The sequence below is a fragment of the Pezoporus wallicus genome, unplaced genomic scaffold, assembly GCF_028554395.1.
Source record: "Pezoporus wallicus isolate ANWC-B61680 ecotype Strahan unplaced genomic scaffold, APGP_CSIRO_Pwel_v1 contig_4012, whole genome shotgun sequence".
In the NCBI taxonomy this organism is placed as follows: Eukaryota; Metazoa; Chordata; class Aves; order Psittaciformes; family Psittacidae; genus Pezoporus; species Pezoporus wallicus.
This window is the reverse complement of record NW_026637828.1, coordinates 2,081,796-2,095,877: the sequence shown is the minus strand read 5'-3', so window position 1 is coordinate 2,095,877 and position 14,082 is coordinate 2,081,796. Positions and strand designations below refer to the sequence as shown.

The window sequence follows — 14,082 nt, the reverse complement described above, 5'->3', positions numbered from 1 at the left end:
CCGGTATCCCAGGTGCCGGTCCGTGATGTTGGCGGAACGGCGGCTGCTCCTGCTGCTGCTGCTGCTGGCCTGGGCCCGGCCCGCGGCATGCAAGGACCAGCCGGGCGGCGGCTGGTGAGCGCAGGGGGCGGAGCTGGGCCGGTGCTGGTACCGGTACCGAGCCCGGGACCGAGCCCGGGACCGAGCCCGGTACCGAGCCCGGTGGCGAGCGGAGCCTCCCATTGCAGGCTGCTGGGCACAGTGCCGGAGGAGCAGCGGTGCACCGTGGAGCGGGCAGACGCCTCCCTCACCTACTCCCTCTTCCTGCAGCGGTATGGGCAGGCCGCTAAACCGAGAGGGGGTCCCAGGCGGGGGTGCAGGGAGAGAAGGAGGGAGGCAGGGCCCGGTGCTCCGGCGCCCCGGCGTCCGCTGTGGGGCAGGTCTCGGGGCAGGTCTCGGTGCACTCGCTCGTGCGGGACCCGGTGTGGCTGGTCTCCCCAGGTTCGCCTTCTCCCGTCCGGTCATCCTCCAAGGGCTCACGGACAACTCGGTCAGTGCCGGGACAGGGACCGGGGGGGTCCCGGTCCGACTTGGAGACACACACAAACCCCGGTGTCCCCAGAGCGGCGGCGGCAGCATCAGCCCATCCCCGCTGTGCGCTCCCCCCTCCCCAGGCCTTCCGAGCCTTGTGCACGCGGGAGAAGCTGCTGGCGGCCTTCGGGTCCTCCCCGGTGCGGCTCAGCACGGCCAACACCTACTCCTACCGCAAGGGTGAGCAGCGGGGGTCCGGGACCCGGCGGGCAGAACCTGTCCGGGGGCACCGGCCTGACGCCCGCCCCTGCCCGCAGTGGACATGCCCTTCACGGAGTACGTGGAGCAGCTGCTGGAGCCGCAGGATCCTAGCAGGCTGGGCAGTGGTGGGTAGCATTGTCCCACTCCCCACCACCAGTACCCACTGCCTCGCTGGACTCAACCTCCCCCTCTGCCCCCCCAGACACCCTCTACTTCTTCGGGGACAACAATCTCACGGAATGGGGCCCCCTCTTCCAGCAGTACGTGCCCCCCACCTTCCGCCTCCCGGGCACTAGCCTTGCCTACAGCTTTGGGATCGCAGGTGATTGCCAGCCAGGATGGTGGGTGCGGGCAGCCCGAGGGTGGGGGGATCCTCCCCAGCACCCAACCTCCCCACTCCTGGCATAGGCTCAGGCTCTGGTGTTCCCTTCCACTGGCATGGCCCTGGCTTTTCTGAGGTGATTTTCGGCAGGAAGGTGAGCTCTGGGGGGGTGTATTTAGGGGGGGAAAGGGAAGACCCCAACAGGCATCCCCCAACTTGGGGAATGCTGAGCTCGAGGGGCTAGAGGGGAAACAGGGGACGGGGGGCGGGGGTGTCCCGGTGTCTTCCAGCGCTGGTTTCTGTACCCACCCGAGAAAACACCCCACTTCCACCCCAACGAGACAACACTGGCCTGGCTCCACCACACATACCCCACGCTGCCACAGGCTGAGAGGCCACTGGAGTGCACCCTCCGCCCCGGGGAGGTGAGTACCAGCCAGCCCCACAGCACCCTGGCTCTGCACTCCCCTTGGAGGGGACACCCATGGGCTCACCTGCTCCCTCCTGGCAGGTCCTGTACTTCCCTGACCGCTGGTGGCACGCCACGCTCAACCTGGACACCAGCGTCTTCATCTCCACCTTCCTGGGATAAGGCTGGGAGCACAGAGATACATCCCTGTCCTCCTGCTCCTGCAGCCACCAGGTGTTGGGACCAAGCGCCTGAAGTTTTGGTTTTTACTGATCTTTTCCCTCCCCTTTGGATTAAAGTTGTTCTGCTGTTGTGCTTTGTGTTTTGCTCCATCCCCACCGCCACTGGAGTAGCCTAAGCCCATGGGGACAGTCCCTGGCTCCCGGACCAGGCTCTCCCTGGTCGTCTGCCATGAACCACTCCAGCTTTGGATTTTCCACATTTATTGCTGAAGTAATTTTATTTTCATATATATATTTCTGAAGTTGCCACTTCCAGAGGTGCTCAGAAGCCCGGCAGCACCTGAACACCTGGAGGCTCAGTCGGGTGCAGATCTGGTGGTTATTCTGTTGTTTGTCAAAGGGATTTCAGTAAAAGGAAGAACTTTTTAACTTGGGTGGTTGTCTGTAGGGAACCACGGTCCCAGTGGGTTGAGGGGAAGCGTGAGCCAGCCCAAACCAGCCCGAGGGGGCTGTTGTTTCCCAGGAAAAGCCAAGGCGAGTCCCTTGCCACTCTCACAAGTGGCTGTTTCCAGGGAAGAGCAGGACTCAACCCTGGCCAGGCTGGAGACGGAAACAACTACGTACATGGGGAGGGAAGGGGGCCAGACCAGCATCAGGCGCTCACCCCGGCAAGCTCCTCACAGCACCTCCCTGGCGCAGGATGGGATCTTTGGGGACTGTCAGCTGCTGGAGCTGAGGGGAACGCTGCTCTCTGGGTGATGAAGATGATGATGAGATCTTCCAGGCCGCTGCGATGAGCCAGCCTTCTCCATGGTCAACAAAAGCTGGGGGAGAGGGGAGCCTGGGGAGCCTTCACACCCACCCAGCCACTGCAGCTCCTCAGTAAGGGGAAGTGGTGACAGTGTGCCCTCACCCAGCCACTGCCGGGCCTCTGGGTACCCAGAGCGGAGGGGGAAGAGCCAGAGAGCAAGTTAAGGCCTGGTGCCAGCCACGGGACCACAGCCCCTCAGTAATCCTCCACCCAGCCATTCTCCGAGATGAAGGCGTCGATCACCTCCTTCATGGCGAGGTTGGGGATCAGCTGGTCCTGGGTCAGGGGACTCCGCGTCACCGGATCAAAGTGCCCCACACGCTGCAGGGGAGGACACCTCCGTGTGAACCAGTTACTCCGCGTGCTCAGCCCCGGGGCATCCAGCACAACATGCCGGGGGAGGAAGGAATGGGACAGAGGCACAGTCCCCTCCCATAGTGCCAAGGCCCTGCCAATAGCCACCTCCGCTTTGGGCAGTGCCTGCTGCTTTCCTGCATGTCCCAATGCCTCCCCAGGGAGCTGCCTGGGCAGGCACTCGCGACCAAGCCCAAGGAAGCTTCTGAGCCCTTGGCTGGGCAGGCAGCTGCCTTCAAGCCCAGGCAGGACAGGACTTGGGGAGCCCCCAGTGTTCCCAGCCCAGTGGTACCTGGAGATGCTCCTCGATGTCCTTCCTGTCGTAGGTGATGCCACTGGGCGTGATGCACGGCTCCCGCATCAGCTCAAAACTGATCTTCCCACACAGGTAGTCGGGGATGTCTCGCTTCTGGAGAGAAGCAGAGCTGGGTCAGGAGGGGCTGGGGGAGACCAGCATCAAAGAGAGGGCTGGGAGGTTGTGCTGGATCGGAGCGAGGAGAAAGGAACGTGGCAGAGGTGGGAGCATGGACTGAAGCAGGTTTATGGCGAGCAGCTCCAGCCAGGAGCGCAGGCCGGGGCATGCTCACCTTCCTCTTCTCATCCACTTGAGAGAAGAGCTCGTCCATGTCTGACAGGTATTTGTCCTGAAAGAGAAGGCCTTGAGGAGAAGGGGACCCTGGTGCATGGGGGTCTCCAGAGGACAGCCCCAAGGCCTCCCACCCATGGGTGCTGTGGCAGGTCCTGGTGGCCCCTCTGCCTTCACAGCCCCAGCCAGGCTGAACCGCAGGGCAGGAGCGATCCAGCTTAAAAATAACCTTCCAGGAGGGGCTATTTTTATCCCAGGATTAGTGCCCGGCGCCATGCTAGCACCCAGACCCACATGTGGCTGAGAACCCTGGAACAACAACAGGAGAGTAACAGCAGCAGCATGTGAGGGAGCACAAACAGGCAGGGCTGGGACCTGAGGTGACAGAGCAGGGGCAGTGTCATACGGGGATCCAAAAGCCCTGCACCAGCAGCTCAAACCACACAGTAAAGGCTGAGAGGCCATGCTCTGCCCCTGGGTCTCCTGACTTTGGCCTGCATGGCCCTGCAGCTTCCTTGACCACAGCATGAGGATGAGGCAAGGATGTCATAGAATTACGGAATGGTTTCGGTTAGAAGGCACCTTAAAGCTCATCCAGTTCCAACCCACTGCCATGGGCAGGGACACCTTCCACTAGACCAGGTTGCTCCCAGCCCCATCCAACCTGGCCTTGAACACTGCCAGGGATGCGGCAGCCACAGCTTCTCTGGGCAACCTGTGCCAGCGCCTCAGCACCCTCACAGGGAAGAACTTCTGCATAAGATCTAACCTGAACTTCTCCTGTTTTAGTTTGAACCCGTTACCCCTCGTCCTGTCACTACAGTCCCTGATGAAAAATCCCTCTCCAGCATCCTTACAGGCCCCTTCAGATACCAGAAGGCTGCTCTGAGCAATCCATTCAGCCTCTCCTCCAGGCTGTCCCCCAGCTTATCTCAGCCTCCACAAGCAGCCCCACCACTACACTCACATGTTTGGCCTCGATGCTGGCTAGCTGAACGCGGCTCCGGCTCTCGTCAGCATTCTCTTCCTGCTGAGTCTTCCTGCACTCAGCCAGCTCCCTAGGACAGAGCAGGGACATCAGGACAGGATGGAAGGACACCACCACTCCCTTCCCTGCTGCTGCCCCAGCAGCAGGGCTCTGGGTGCCTCCAGGACCCAGTGTTTTGTGGCACTAAAAAGGCCTTTCTGGGTGCTGCCCCTTGGCACCTTACCTCTCCTTCTCCGCCATGATCAGCTTGGTCAGGTAGGAATGCAGCTCGTTCTCCTGGTTGATCCGCTTCTCCTCAATGCTGTTCCAACGCTTCTTCTTGGCGATGCGCAGCGCGCTGGGGATGTCATCCCCGAAATTCAGCCGCTGCTCCTTGGCGAGGTTGTAGGCTAGGGGCAGAATGAGCGCCTCAGAGCCAGCATCTGGCTTCCCCCTTGCCATGCCTGGCTGCCTCCTAGCGCAGGGCACAGTGGGCGTGCTGGCAGCATTCCTGCTCACCTCGCTGCAGGTTGGCGATGGCCTCGTCATAGTTTTCCATCTCCATCTGGCACTGGCCCAGGAAGAAGTGAGCCTTCACCGACTGTCCGTCGAGCTCCAGGGCTCGCTTGCAGTCCGCCAGTGCCTTGTCGTGCTGCTGCATCTTCAGGTAGCACAGGGCTCGGTTCGTGTAGTACACAGCCACCAAGGGGTTTCGGTTCTGCAAAGAGACACTTATGTCATGGCCAGAGATGGCAACTGCTGGCACGGGTGAGACATGGTGACAACAGGGTGACAGCAGGGTGACTCGATGAGCCGGCTGCGCAACGCTGTCACTGTGGTGACCAGCTTGCACCCTGGGGGGAGCTGCTGAGATGGATGTGGGACAACTTGGGGGCAGTCCCCATGGGGCAGCCCTGTCTGGGGACACCCCCCTGGCCCCATGCCCGACCTGGGAGCACCTCGGGGGGGGCAGCCTGATGTAGGGGGGGGCCACCGGAGGGTCCAGTTCAGAGCGTGGCAGCGGGGCAGGCCGGCGTACCCACGCCCACGGATGGGGCCGGAGCCAGGCCCAGGGCGGGGCTGTCTAAGCCAGGCCTGGGGGGAGCCGTTCACGGGAAGGGAAGGATGGGACGGGGGGGGATCCAGGCCGGGGCAGGTCCCGTCCCGGGAGGACCCAGGCCAGGCTCGGAGGTGTCCCGGCGGCGGAGGGGGCCCGTCCTGGGGTTGTCCCGTCCCGGGTGGGGGTGCCGCACACACTCACGATGGCGCGACCATAGCAGGCAGCGGCCTCGGGGTACTTGCGTCCGCCGAAGAGCCGGTTCCCCTGCTCCTTGTGCTCCTGCGCGCTGTGGCTCTTCTCGGGGCTGCCGCCGCCCCCCGCGCCCCCCGCGCCCGGCCCCGCTGCCCCGGCCCCCGCCGCACCGCCCTCCCGCTCCTCCTTCCCCTTCATGGCACCGCCCGGCCCGGCCCGGCCCGACGGGGCCGGCGGCTGCGAGAGCTCCGGCCGCGCACTGCGACAGCCGCCGAGCCGCTTCCGGGGGCGGGGCCTGCGCGGGGGCGGGGCCTCTGCGGGGGTCAGGACCACAGGAGAGGGGCGGGGCGCGAGAGGCGAAGGGGCGTGATCAATAGGAGGAGGGGGCGGGGCAAGGGAAGGGGCGGGGCCACAAGGGAGGCGGCTGGGCGGGGTGAGCTTTGGCGGCTGGGTTGGGGGGGCTGGATGAGGGTTATGGGGCTGTGGCGGGGTGAATGGGGGCTATGGAGTGGGGGGCTGGATGGGAGGGTGAAGGGAAGCGGGGAGGGCCTACAAAGGCGGTGTGGCGCAGATGGGGGGTGCAGGAGAAAGGGGAGGTGTTGGCTGCTTAGGTCTGGGTGCTTGTGGGGGGTGTCGGTGCCCAGCCATGGCTGCAGCCACCCTCCCCCCGCCGCTTCCCAGGTCCTCCAGCTCCAGTTCCCACACTGAATCCATCAGGGATGGGGGCGCACCCTCGGCCCCCCGCCCTCCTCCTTCAAATACGCACCCCGGCAGTGTGCAAAATATTTATTTATACTCCAAAAAGGTCGGAAAGGGGGAATTGGGAACTGGGGGGGGGGGGGGGGGGGGGGGGGGGGGGGGGGGGGGGCCCCCCCCCCCCCCCCCCCCCCCCCCCCCAGACCCCATCCCGGGGCGAGCCCCTGCCACGGGGAGGGTGGTGGCAGCAAAGCGGGGGAGGGGGGGTGGGGGGGCACTGCTGAAACGAGTTGTGCCGGTCTCAGCCCATTCGCCTCCGGCTGCACACACACACACACACACCCCACCCCCCCACCCCCCCACCCCCGTTATTCTCTTTTTTCTCTTATTTATAGTTTTTTTTGGCATAGAAAAATAAATGGCTCCTATTTTGGCACCAGTCCTTGGTGTGAAAGTGCAGGTCCTGGGGGTCAAGCTCAGCCCCCCCCTTCCCCGGAAAGGGGGTACAGGAGCAAGCGGGGTGTCCCCACTGCTCAGCTCCATCCCTGGGGGCACATCAGAGCCCTGCGGGCACCCGGGGAGGGGCGATGCAGAGGCAGGGCTGGAGCATCCTTGGGGTGAGGGGGCGGGCACAGCCTATGGGGGGGTCCATGGGGTATGTTATGGGGTGGACACAGCCCGCGGTGGGGGGGCATCGCGCTCGCTAGCACCGAGGGGGCAGGCGGGCAGGGGGGTGGCCTGTCCCCATGTCACGCGTGTGAACCCCCCTCTTCATCCTCCGGCGGGCTTTTGGGGAGCAACATAAAGGGGTTAGGGGAGAATGTTATGGCGGGGGGGGGATCTGTGCCCCCAGCAGGTCGTAGGCAAAGATGTTCCAGAAGACGGCGAAGAGGAGGAAGGTGCCGTAGGAGAGCAGCAGCACCCACCAGCCGCACTGCTCCCGCAGGCTCTCCTCGTAGCTGCGCAGGATCGTCAGCCCCATGCTGATGCCCACGATGGCCCCGGCCAAGTGCGCCATGAAGCTGGGCTGCGGCCCCGCGGCGGGCAGCGGCGGCGAGAACCGGAGCCACACGGCGCGGCCCACCTCGGAGCTCACTGCGGGCGGAGGTCAGCGCGCCCCGACACGCGCTGCCTGCCCCACTGCACCCTCTGCCCCACACTGCATCCCCTGCCCCACACTGCACCCTCTGCCCCACACTGCATCCCCTGCCCCACACTGCACCCTCCAATCCACACTGTATCCCCCTGCCCCACACTGCACCCTCCAATCCACGCTGTATCCCCCTGCCCCACACTGCACCCTCCACCCCACACTGCCCAACCCACCCAATGCTACATCCCCTCACCCCACATTGCCCACCCTGGCCCCCAGTACTCACTGCACACCAGCGCCAGCACCATCCGCAGCAGTTTGTAGGGGCAACGCATCCCAGCCCAGTTCTGTGGAGAGATGGATGGATGAATGGACAGATGGATGGACGGACAGATGGATGGCTGGACTATGGGACAGTGTGCCTCAACAGAGTTGTGCCCTGGCCCCATGGATCTCCCCCAGTGTCCCCTCTTCTCTCAGCCACACTCAACCCAAGATGACACCCACATGATGGTGCCCACCTTGTGATGCCACCCGAAGGCATCATCTACACAACCATGTCACCCACCCTGCAATGACACCCAATGCCACCCACCCCATGGTATCCCCTCCCCGAGGTCATCCCACCCCACCGCCCTCCAACCACCCAGTGCCCCCCCACTGCCTGACCATGACAACGTTGGCGAGATGTGCTGAGCAGAGCGCATAGACCCCCCCTGAGCCCCCGACCAGCGGCGCCCGCATGTCCGTGATGGAGACGGTGAGGGAGCCTGTGGGCACAGCAGGGATCAGTGCAGGGCCTCCCCCATGCCATTAATTAATCATGTCCATATTAATCAACCACAGGCTGTGATGCCTCCCTGGGGCACGCGATGCTGCTGGTACCCAGCAGTCAGGAGCCAAGCCCCGCATCCCCGTCAGGGGGCATCTCCCCAGGGGCTGGTGATGGGGACAGTCCTGTCTCCCCACACCCCCAGGTACCACACACCCACCTGCCAGGACCCCAGCCAGATAGAGGAAGCTGATGCGCAGGATGCCGTGCACCATCTCCAGGGGCACCCCGATCATCAGCTGCAGGAGCGCGTTGAACCCCAGCTGCTCCAGCCTGTGCAGGCAACGCAGGAGGGGACACCTCAGCCCATGGGTGTACCCCCCAGACACGTTGTTGTGTCCGCCCTGGCAGCAGGGACGTACCCCACGTGCATGAACATGTAGGTGAGGAAGCGCCAGGCGCGCGCACGGTGCCCTGGGTGGTAGACCAGGGGGCTCTTCATGTACTCGGGGTGGTAGGTCTGCAGCACCCACTTGTTCAGCCGGGCCCCATAGCAGAGGAACACGATGATCTGCACCAAAGCCCACATCCACCGTCAGACATACTACTGAGACCACCACCCTCGTTGTTTCTCTGTCCTGGAGTCACCCATGCCCTCTGCCATGGCTCTGAGCCCAACCTGGTCACCCATCCCTTCCATGCCAGATCTGAGCCCCCCATGGGCACTGACACATCACAGCTGGGGTCACCCATCCCTTCCACCGTTGGTCTGATCCCCCCATGGCCGTCAAGACATCACAACTGGGGTCACTCATCTCCTCCAGATCTGAGCCCCCATGGCCACTAGGACATCATAAGTGTGGTCGTCCACACCTTCCATGCCAGATCTGATCCCCCCATGGGTACTGGCACATCACAACCAGGGTCACCCGTCCTGCACACGCAAGGGTTGCTGTACCTGTGTGAGGGTGACGGCTGCCATGAAGACAGGGGGCGGGCAGGCGCGGTGCTGGTAGAAGTACCAGCGCCGGTCCATCTCACAGGGCAGGATCTCGTAGGCCACGTAGCGCACGAAGCGCTTGTAGAAGCCGAGGCCGGTTTCGTCCAGCAGCACGTCGCGGGGCAGCGCACGCTGCCCGTTGGCAATGGCGCGCTTGAAGCTGCTCGAGCGCTTGCTGCTCATCTGCAGGGACAGGCCACCCCCTGCCCATCTCCGCCCTGCGCCGCAGCCCGGCCCAGGCAAGACCCCCCATCACTGCATCATGCCAGGGGAGTCCCCTGAGGAACACTGGCACCCGCCAGCCCCCGTCCCCAGGGACACAAGGAGGTGCCCGGTGCCCAAACCATCCCAGTCTCCCCCCCCAGCACTGACCAGGTCTACCAGCTCCTGATAGCAGACCTGCCCCTCGTCGTTGCCCTGCGCCAGGGCCACCAGCATGTCCAGCTTGGCGGGGTCCAGGGGCAGCTCATGGCTGTGCACGAGGCTGGCAAATGTCTCCACCCCGATGAAGCCGGTGTTTTCGGGGTCGAGCTGTGGGGCACAGAGCAAGGCATCACCAGGATGCAGCTCCCTCATTGCCCGGGGAAACCACCCCGTGCCTCTCATCCTGGCCTCAAGCCTGGAGGTCTCATATGCTGCTTCACAACACGACCAGCCCCTGTCTCTCTTGCAGGAGGCTACAGCCCGCACCCAGCCTGCACCCTGCATGGTGTGGGTGCCATGTGGGTGCCCCAGTGCCCTGCCAGCATCCCCATCCCCATCCATCTCCCCGTGTCACAGCCAATACTCTCCCACTCAGTTATTTCTTGCCGCCAGCAGCCTGACAGCCAGGAAGCCACGAAGCTAAACACACGCGCAGCCCTGGCACCAGCCTCCTCCTCATCCTCCTGCACACAACACACCAGGCACCCTGTGCCGGGGCATCCTGTGTCCTCCAGGCATCATGCACCATTGGTACCCAGCATCATTGAGCATCCAGTGTGGTCCCACTTGTGGGGTGGCACAAGGAGGATGAAGATGGGAGAAGGCACCTATGGCTGGGGATGGCCAGGACCCTGCACCCTGCAGCATCACCCTGAAATGAGTGTTGGGTTTCAACCTTTTTCCTGTAGGGAATGAAATGCAGGCGAGGAAACTCATCCTCATGGGATGGGCAGGACTGCACTTCCATCCCAATGTGCAGACCATCCTTTCCAGGCAGGGAACAGCCAAAGCCTCTTTCCCAAGGCTGGTACAGCTATCTGAAGCCTTGCTGAGGTCAGCGTGGGATGCAGGGTGGGATGCAGGGTGCAAGGTGGGATGCAGGGTGCAGTGTGTGGGGTGCAGGATGTGGGGTAAAAGCAGCACTTACATCCTCAGAGCACCCCGAGGTGCTGGGGGCGCAGGAGCTCCCTGGTGCCACCCATCCCCCATGCCCCCCTGCCGCCCCACAGGAGCCACGTGCATGTGCCACACCGGGACCTGGCACATGCTTTCCCAATGCACTGGCACACACTGAGCTCGATGGTCCCCCGAGCCCAAGCAGCAGCCAGGAAGCCCCTCTCTGCTTTTAGGGTGCATCTCCCCCCAGTGCCTCCCTGCAGCCACTCTGCAGCCCCCCCCCCCAGCCCTTCCTGGCTCTCCCAATTCCCACTCTCTACTGGGAAGATGCTGCCCATCCCTGAACGGCTCAGAGGCACCTGGAGCTCTCATGGTGAAGCTGGGGTGACCAGGGGGATGCACCCCAGCTCCTGGGCTGGGGAACAAGGCCAAGGTCACGGAGCCAGTTGGGGGTGAGGGGGGCCGTTAATATTCCTGACCCCCAATGAATTCCCTCCCCATCCCCAAGGCAGAGCAGTCGTCTGTTTGGCCCAGGGAGGGCGGGGAGGGAGGGATGAGGTGGCCAAGCACAAGGGGGGACCCTCGGGGCACCGGGTACCAGCGCCGGGGGAGCTGATTCCCCCATCCCAGCGGAGCCCAGCGCGGCGTCAACGCTCCACGGCCTGATCCCGCAATCAGGTCACGGGGCTGGATGCGGCCCCCCCAGCCCAACCGAGGCGGGGCACAGCTCCACGACAGCCCCGGGCCCTATCCTGCGCTCAGCGCCGGGGCTCGGCACACGGCGGGATTGGGGGGACCCGGCACCTCTCGTCCTTGAGGGAGAACCCGGCGGGACCCAGCCCGGGGCAGCGCCGGGGCGAGGGGGAGGCCACAAGTGAGCTGAGTTGCGCGGTCTCAGCTGCGTAACAGGGGGAGGGGGGTCCGGTCCCCCGGGGCAGGGCTGGGGACACCGGGGGATGCTCAGCGGGCGCGGGAGCCGCCCTGGGCGGGCAGCGCTGCCCGGTGCCTGCCGGAGCCTTGGTCAGCGCTGCCCGGTGCGGGCGAGCATCCTCCCACCGCGAGCGGAGCCCGGCGCCCCCCACCCGCGAGCGGTTCTCCGTGCTCCCCCCGCGCTCACCTGCTCCTGGATGAGCTGCAGCAGGGAGCTCCTGTCCATGCACCCGGCGGGCGTTGGGCTCCGCCGCTCCCCCGCGCCCGGGGCCGGCGAACCGGGCAGGGGAGCGGCGCGGGCGGCGGGGGCTCCGGGGGGGGCGGCTCTCGCCGCCAGCCCCGCGTTGCGGCGGGCCCGGGAGCGGGCGGCAGCGGCGGCTCCGGGAGCCGCCGGTGGCAGCGGGGCGGCGGCGGCGGCGGGGGCGGGAGCGGAACCGAGCGGAGCCGCCCCCACCGCAGCGCGCGGCGCAGCGCCCCCCCCACAACGGTCCCCCGCCGCCGGGAGCCGGGACCCGCCCCGCGGCCCTCCCTGAAAGGAGCAGGGAGGGAGGGAGGGCTCCCGGCACTCGCAGCCGGTGCCTGCATCCCGGTAGGGTACCCACAATCCAGTCCTGGCACCTACAACCCGGTAATGGTATCCACGTCTCAGTACAGCACTCGCATCCCAGCACAGGACCCGCATCCCGGTATGGTGCCTCCATCCCAGTACAGTATTCACATCCCAGTGTAGTACCCGCATCCCAGTATAGTTACCACATCGCAGTATACGTACTTGCATCCCAGCACTGGTATGTACATCCCAGTACAGTCCCACATCCTGGTACAATACCTGCATCCCAGAACGGGTACCCACACCCCGGTATAGTACCTGTATCTTGGTACATGTTTCTGCATCCCAGTACAGCACCCGCATCCTGCTACACAAATATGTATCCTGATATGGCACCTGGCACCTGCATCCCAGTACAGGTACCAGTATTCCAGCACAGGTACCACCCTTCCAATATGGGTACCAGTATCCCAGTATGGCCACCCGTGGGCCACAGCTCATCCCCACTGCAAGCAGGGAGCTCAGTACCTCATAGCCCTGCCTGCCATGGGGCTTCCCTGTGCAGGCAAGAATGCCAAGCAGGGGGTCAGTTCCCAGGCTCCTTCCTTAGGGATCATGCACACAGACCCAGTACATAGGCACTATTAATGGACCTGCTGCTCCCGTGGGGCCAGGCCTGGTTTGGACTCACCAGGGAGCACCGCGTGTCCCATCCACCTTGGCATTGCCTCCTCTGTCCCCCACAGCAGTGCCGCTCCCCATCTTTGCCCTGGCACTCCTGGATGCCCTGGCTCCCACCCCTGGGACACACACACATAGCCTTGTCTCCCACAGGCCAGGCTTCAGCCTGCCTTAAATCCCTGGAACTGCTCCAAACAGGAGCAAACCCCAAAGCTCACCCCTTGGGGTGTCCTTGCTCCCACCCCGGTTCCATCCTGCCCCCCAGGACACATAGGACATGCTGTGCAAGGGGAAGGTGTGTAAAATTTTATTCCGCTGTAGAGAACAAACCTAAAAGTGTGGCTTTGCCAGGCACAGACCGGTGCTGGGAGCAGGGTCAGAGCACAGGACACAGGCCTGGCCAACAGCCACACATGAGGAAGGGATATGGGAACTCCAGGCCAGCAACAAGAGCCCGATGGCAGAGCAGCTCCAGCCAGCGCTGGGATGGGCAGCAGTGGGAAGATGCCTGCCTTGCTGGCTCCAGGCCCCGACAAGGAGTTTCAATAGACAAAACAGCAAAAAGCAGCTCTCGCAGTGACCTTGGTGCTGTCCCAGCAGCTGCTGGCTACAAAACCTGGCCTGAGTGTGCTCACAGTCCAGCAGCTGGGGTCATGCAGGCAGGAGCTGACCCAGACTCCCTGCAGGAGGCTGGAAGCCCAGGGATGCTGAGGAGAGCACAGGGGCTGGCCTCGCTCTTTGGGACATGGAGATGGGGATGCTATTGGACCCCGGCCCCAGATCTGCACTGAGCTGAAGTGACAGCGTTAACACCGGTGAGGGCAAAGGACAGTGGAGAAAACAGCTTCCAGTTGCACCAGGAGATGCAACACCCAGAGCTTTGTGCTTGGAGACAGCCGCAGCAGGCCCAGAGGCCCACGATGGGGCCAGCAGGATGAGTCCCGACATGTGCCAGGCCCTCATGGAGGGCAGAGGGGCTGGCAGCCTGGTGCACTGCAGGACTCAGAGTGGTTTTGTGCTGGAAGAAGAGACAGAAGGAGCCTGGGACAGTCCTGGAGCTCACTCCCTCCCCTTGCAGCAAGAGCTGCAGCCACAGCATCCCAACCCCAAAACACAGGGGGTCTGCCTTTCCCAGGGCTGGCTGAGGGACAGAGAGACAGGGGACAGTGGTGTGACCCCGGGGGCTGAACCCACGAGCCCAATGTATGGCTCTGCTGCTGCTGGAAGTGCTTTGGGAGTGCTGCCCCCCAGAATGAGAGCACCACCCCAGCCCCCTGGGAAGGGATGTGCCCGGCCCCCCAGACACTGAAACACTGACGTTTGAGCTTAAAAACGTTAAAAAATATTAACAGAATAAAAGATGAGGCTTATCCCTCCTGTGTCAGC

At 64.0% G+C, this 14,082-nt stretch overlaps 3 protein-coding genes across 5 annotated transcripts; 1 reads left to right on the top strand and 2 right to left on the bottom strand.

The window, feature by feature from the left end:
- Window positions 1-25: 25 nt before the first annotated feature.
- JMJD8 (jumonji domain containing 8) lies at window positions 26-1,812 on the top strand. Its single transcript, XM_057407984.1, has 9 exons — window positions 26-114; window positions 228-311; window positions 481-529; window positions 654-750; window positions 828-896; window positions 974-1,093; window positions 1,180-1,247; window positions 1,384-1,518; window positions 1,605-1,812. Exons 1-9 carry the CDS (start codon window positions 26-28, stop codon window positions 1,683-1,685), a joined length of 792 nt encoding a protein of 263 aa, XP_057263967.1. The 3' UTR covers window positions 1,686-1,812.
- Window positions 1,813-1,928: 116 nt separating this feature from the next.
- Window positions 1,929-5,867, bottom strand: STUB1 (STIP1 homology and U-box containing protein 1). 2 transcript variants are annotated; one of them, XM_057407978.1, is made up of 7 exons: window positions 5,664-5,867; window positions 4,922-5,120; window positions 4,647-4,812; window positions 4,403-4,493; window positions 3,437-3,493; window positions 3,142-3,258; window positions 1,929-2,816 (listed from the first exon to the last, which is right to left on the bottom strand). In XM_057407978.1, the coding sequence occupies exons 1-7, from the start codon at window positions 5,850-5,852 to the stop codon at window positions 2,691-2,693; spliced, it is 945 nt and encodes a 314-aa protein (XP_057263961.1). In that variant the 5' UTR covers window positions 5,853-5,867; the 3' UTR covers window positions 1,929-2,690. The 2 variants fall into 2 exon arrangements, 1 of the variants encoding a protein (XP_057263961.1); XR_008972023.1 differs by having other exon boundaries at window positions 2,679-2,816; window positions 3,142-3,289.
- An 840-nt stretch (window positions 5,868-6,707) lies between these two features.
- Window positions 6,708-11,813, bottom strand: RHBDL1 (rhomboid like 1). Of its 2 annotated transcripts, none has more exons than XM_057407972.1 (8): window positions 11,653-11,813; window positions 9,588-9,746; window positions 9,174-9,398; window positions 8,638-8,786; window positions 8,436-8,548; window positions 8,113-8,213; window positions 7,730-7,790; window positions 6,708-7,445 (listed from the first exon to the last, which is right to left on the bottom strand). In XM_057407972.1, exons 1-8 carry the CDS (start codon window positions 11,689-11,691, stop codon window positions 7,174-7,176), a joined length of 1,119 nt encoding a protein of 372 aa, XP_057263955.1. In that variant the 5' UTR covers window positions 11,692-11,813; the 3' UTR covers window positions 6,708-7,173. The 2 variants fall into 2 exon arrangements, with proteins under 2 accessions (XP_057263955.1, XP_057263956.1); XM_057407973.1 differs by having other exon boundaries at window positions 9,615-9,746.
- Between the last annotated feature and the right edge of the window lie 2,269 nt (window positions 11,814-14,082).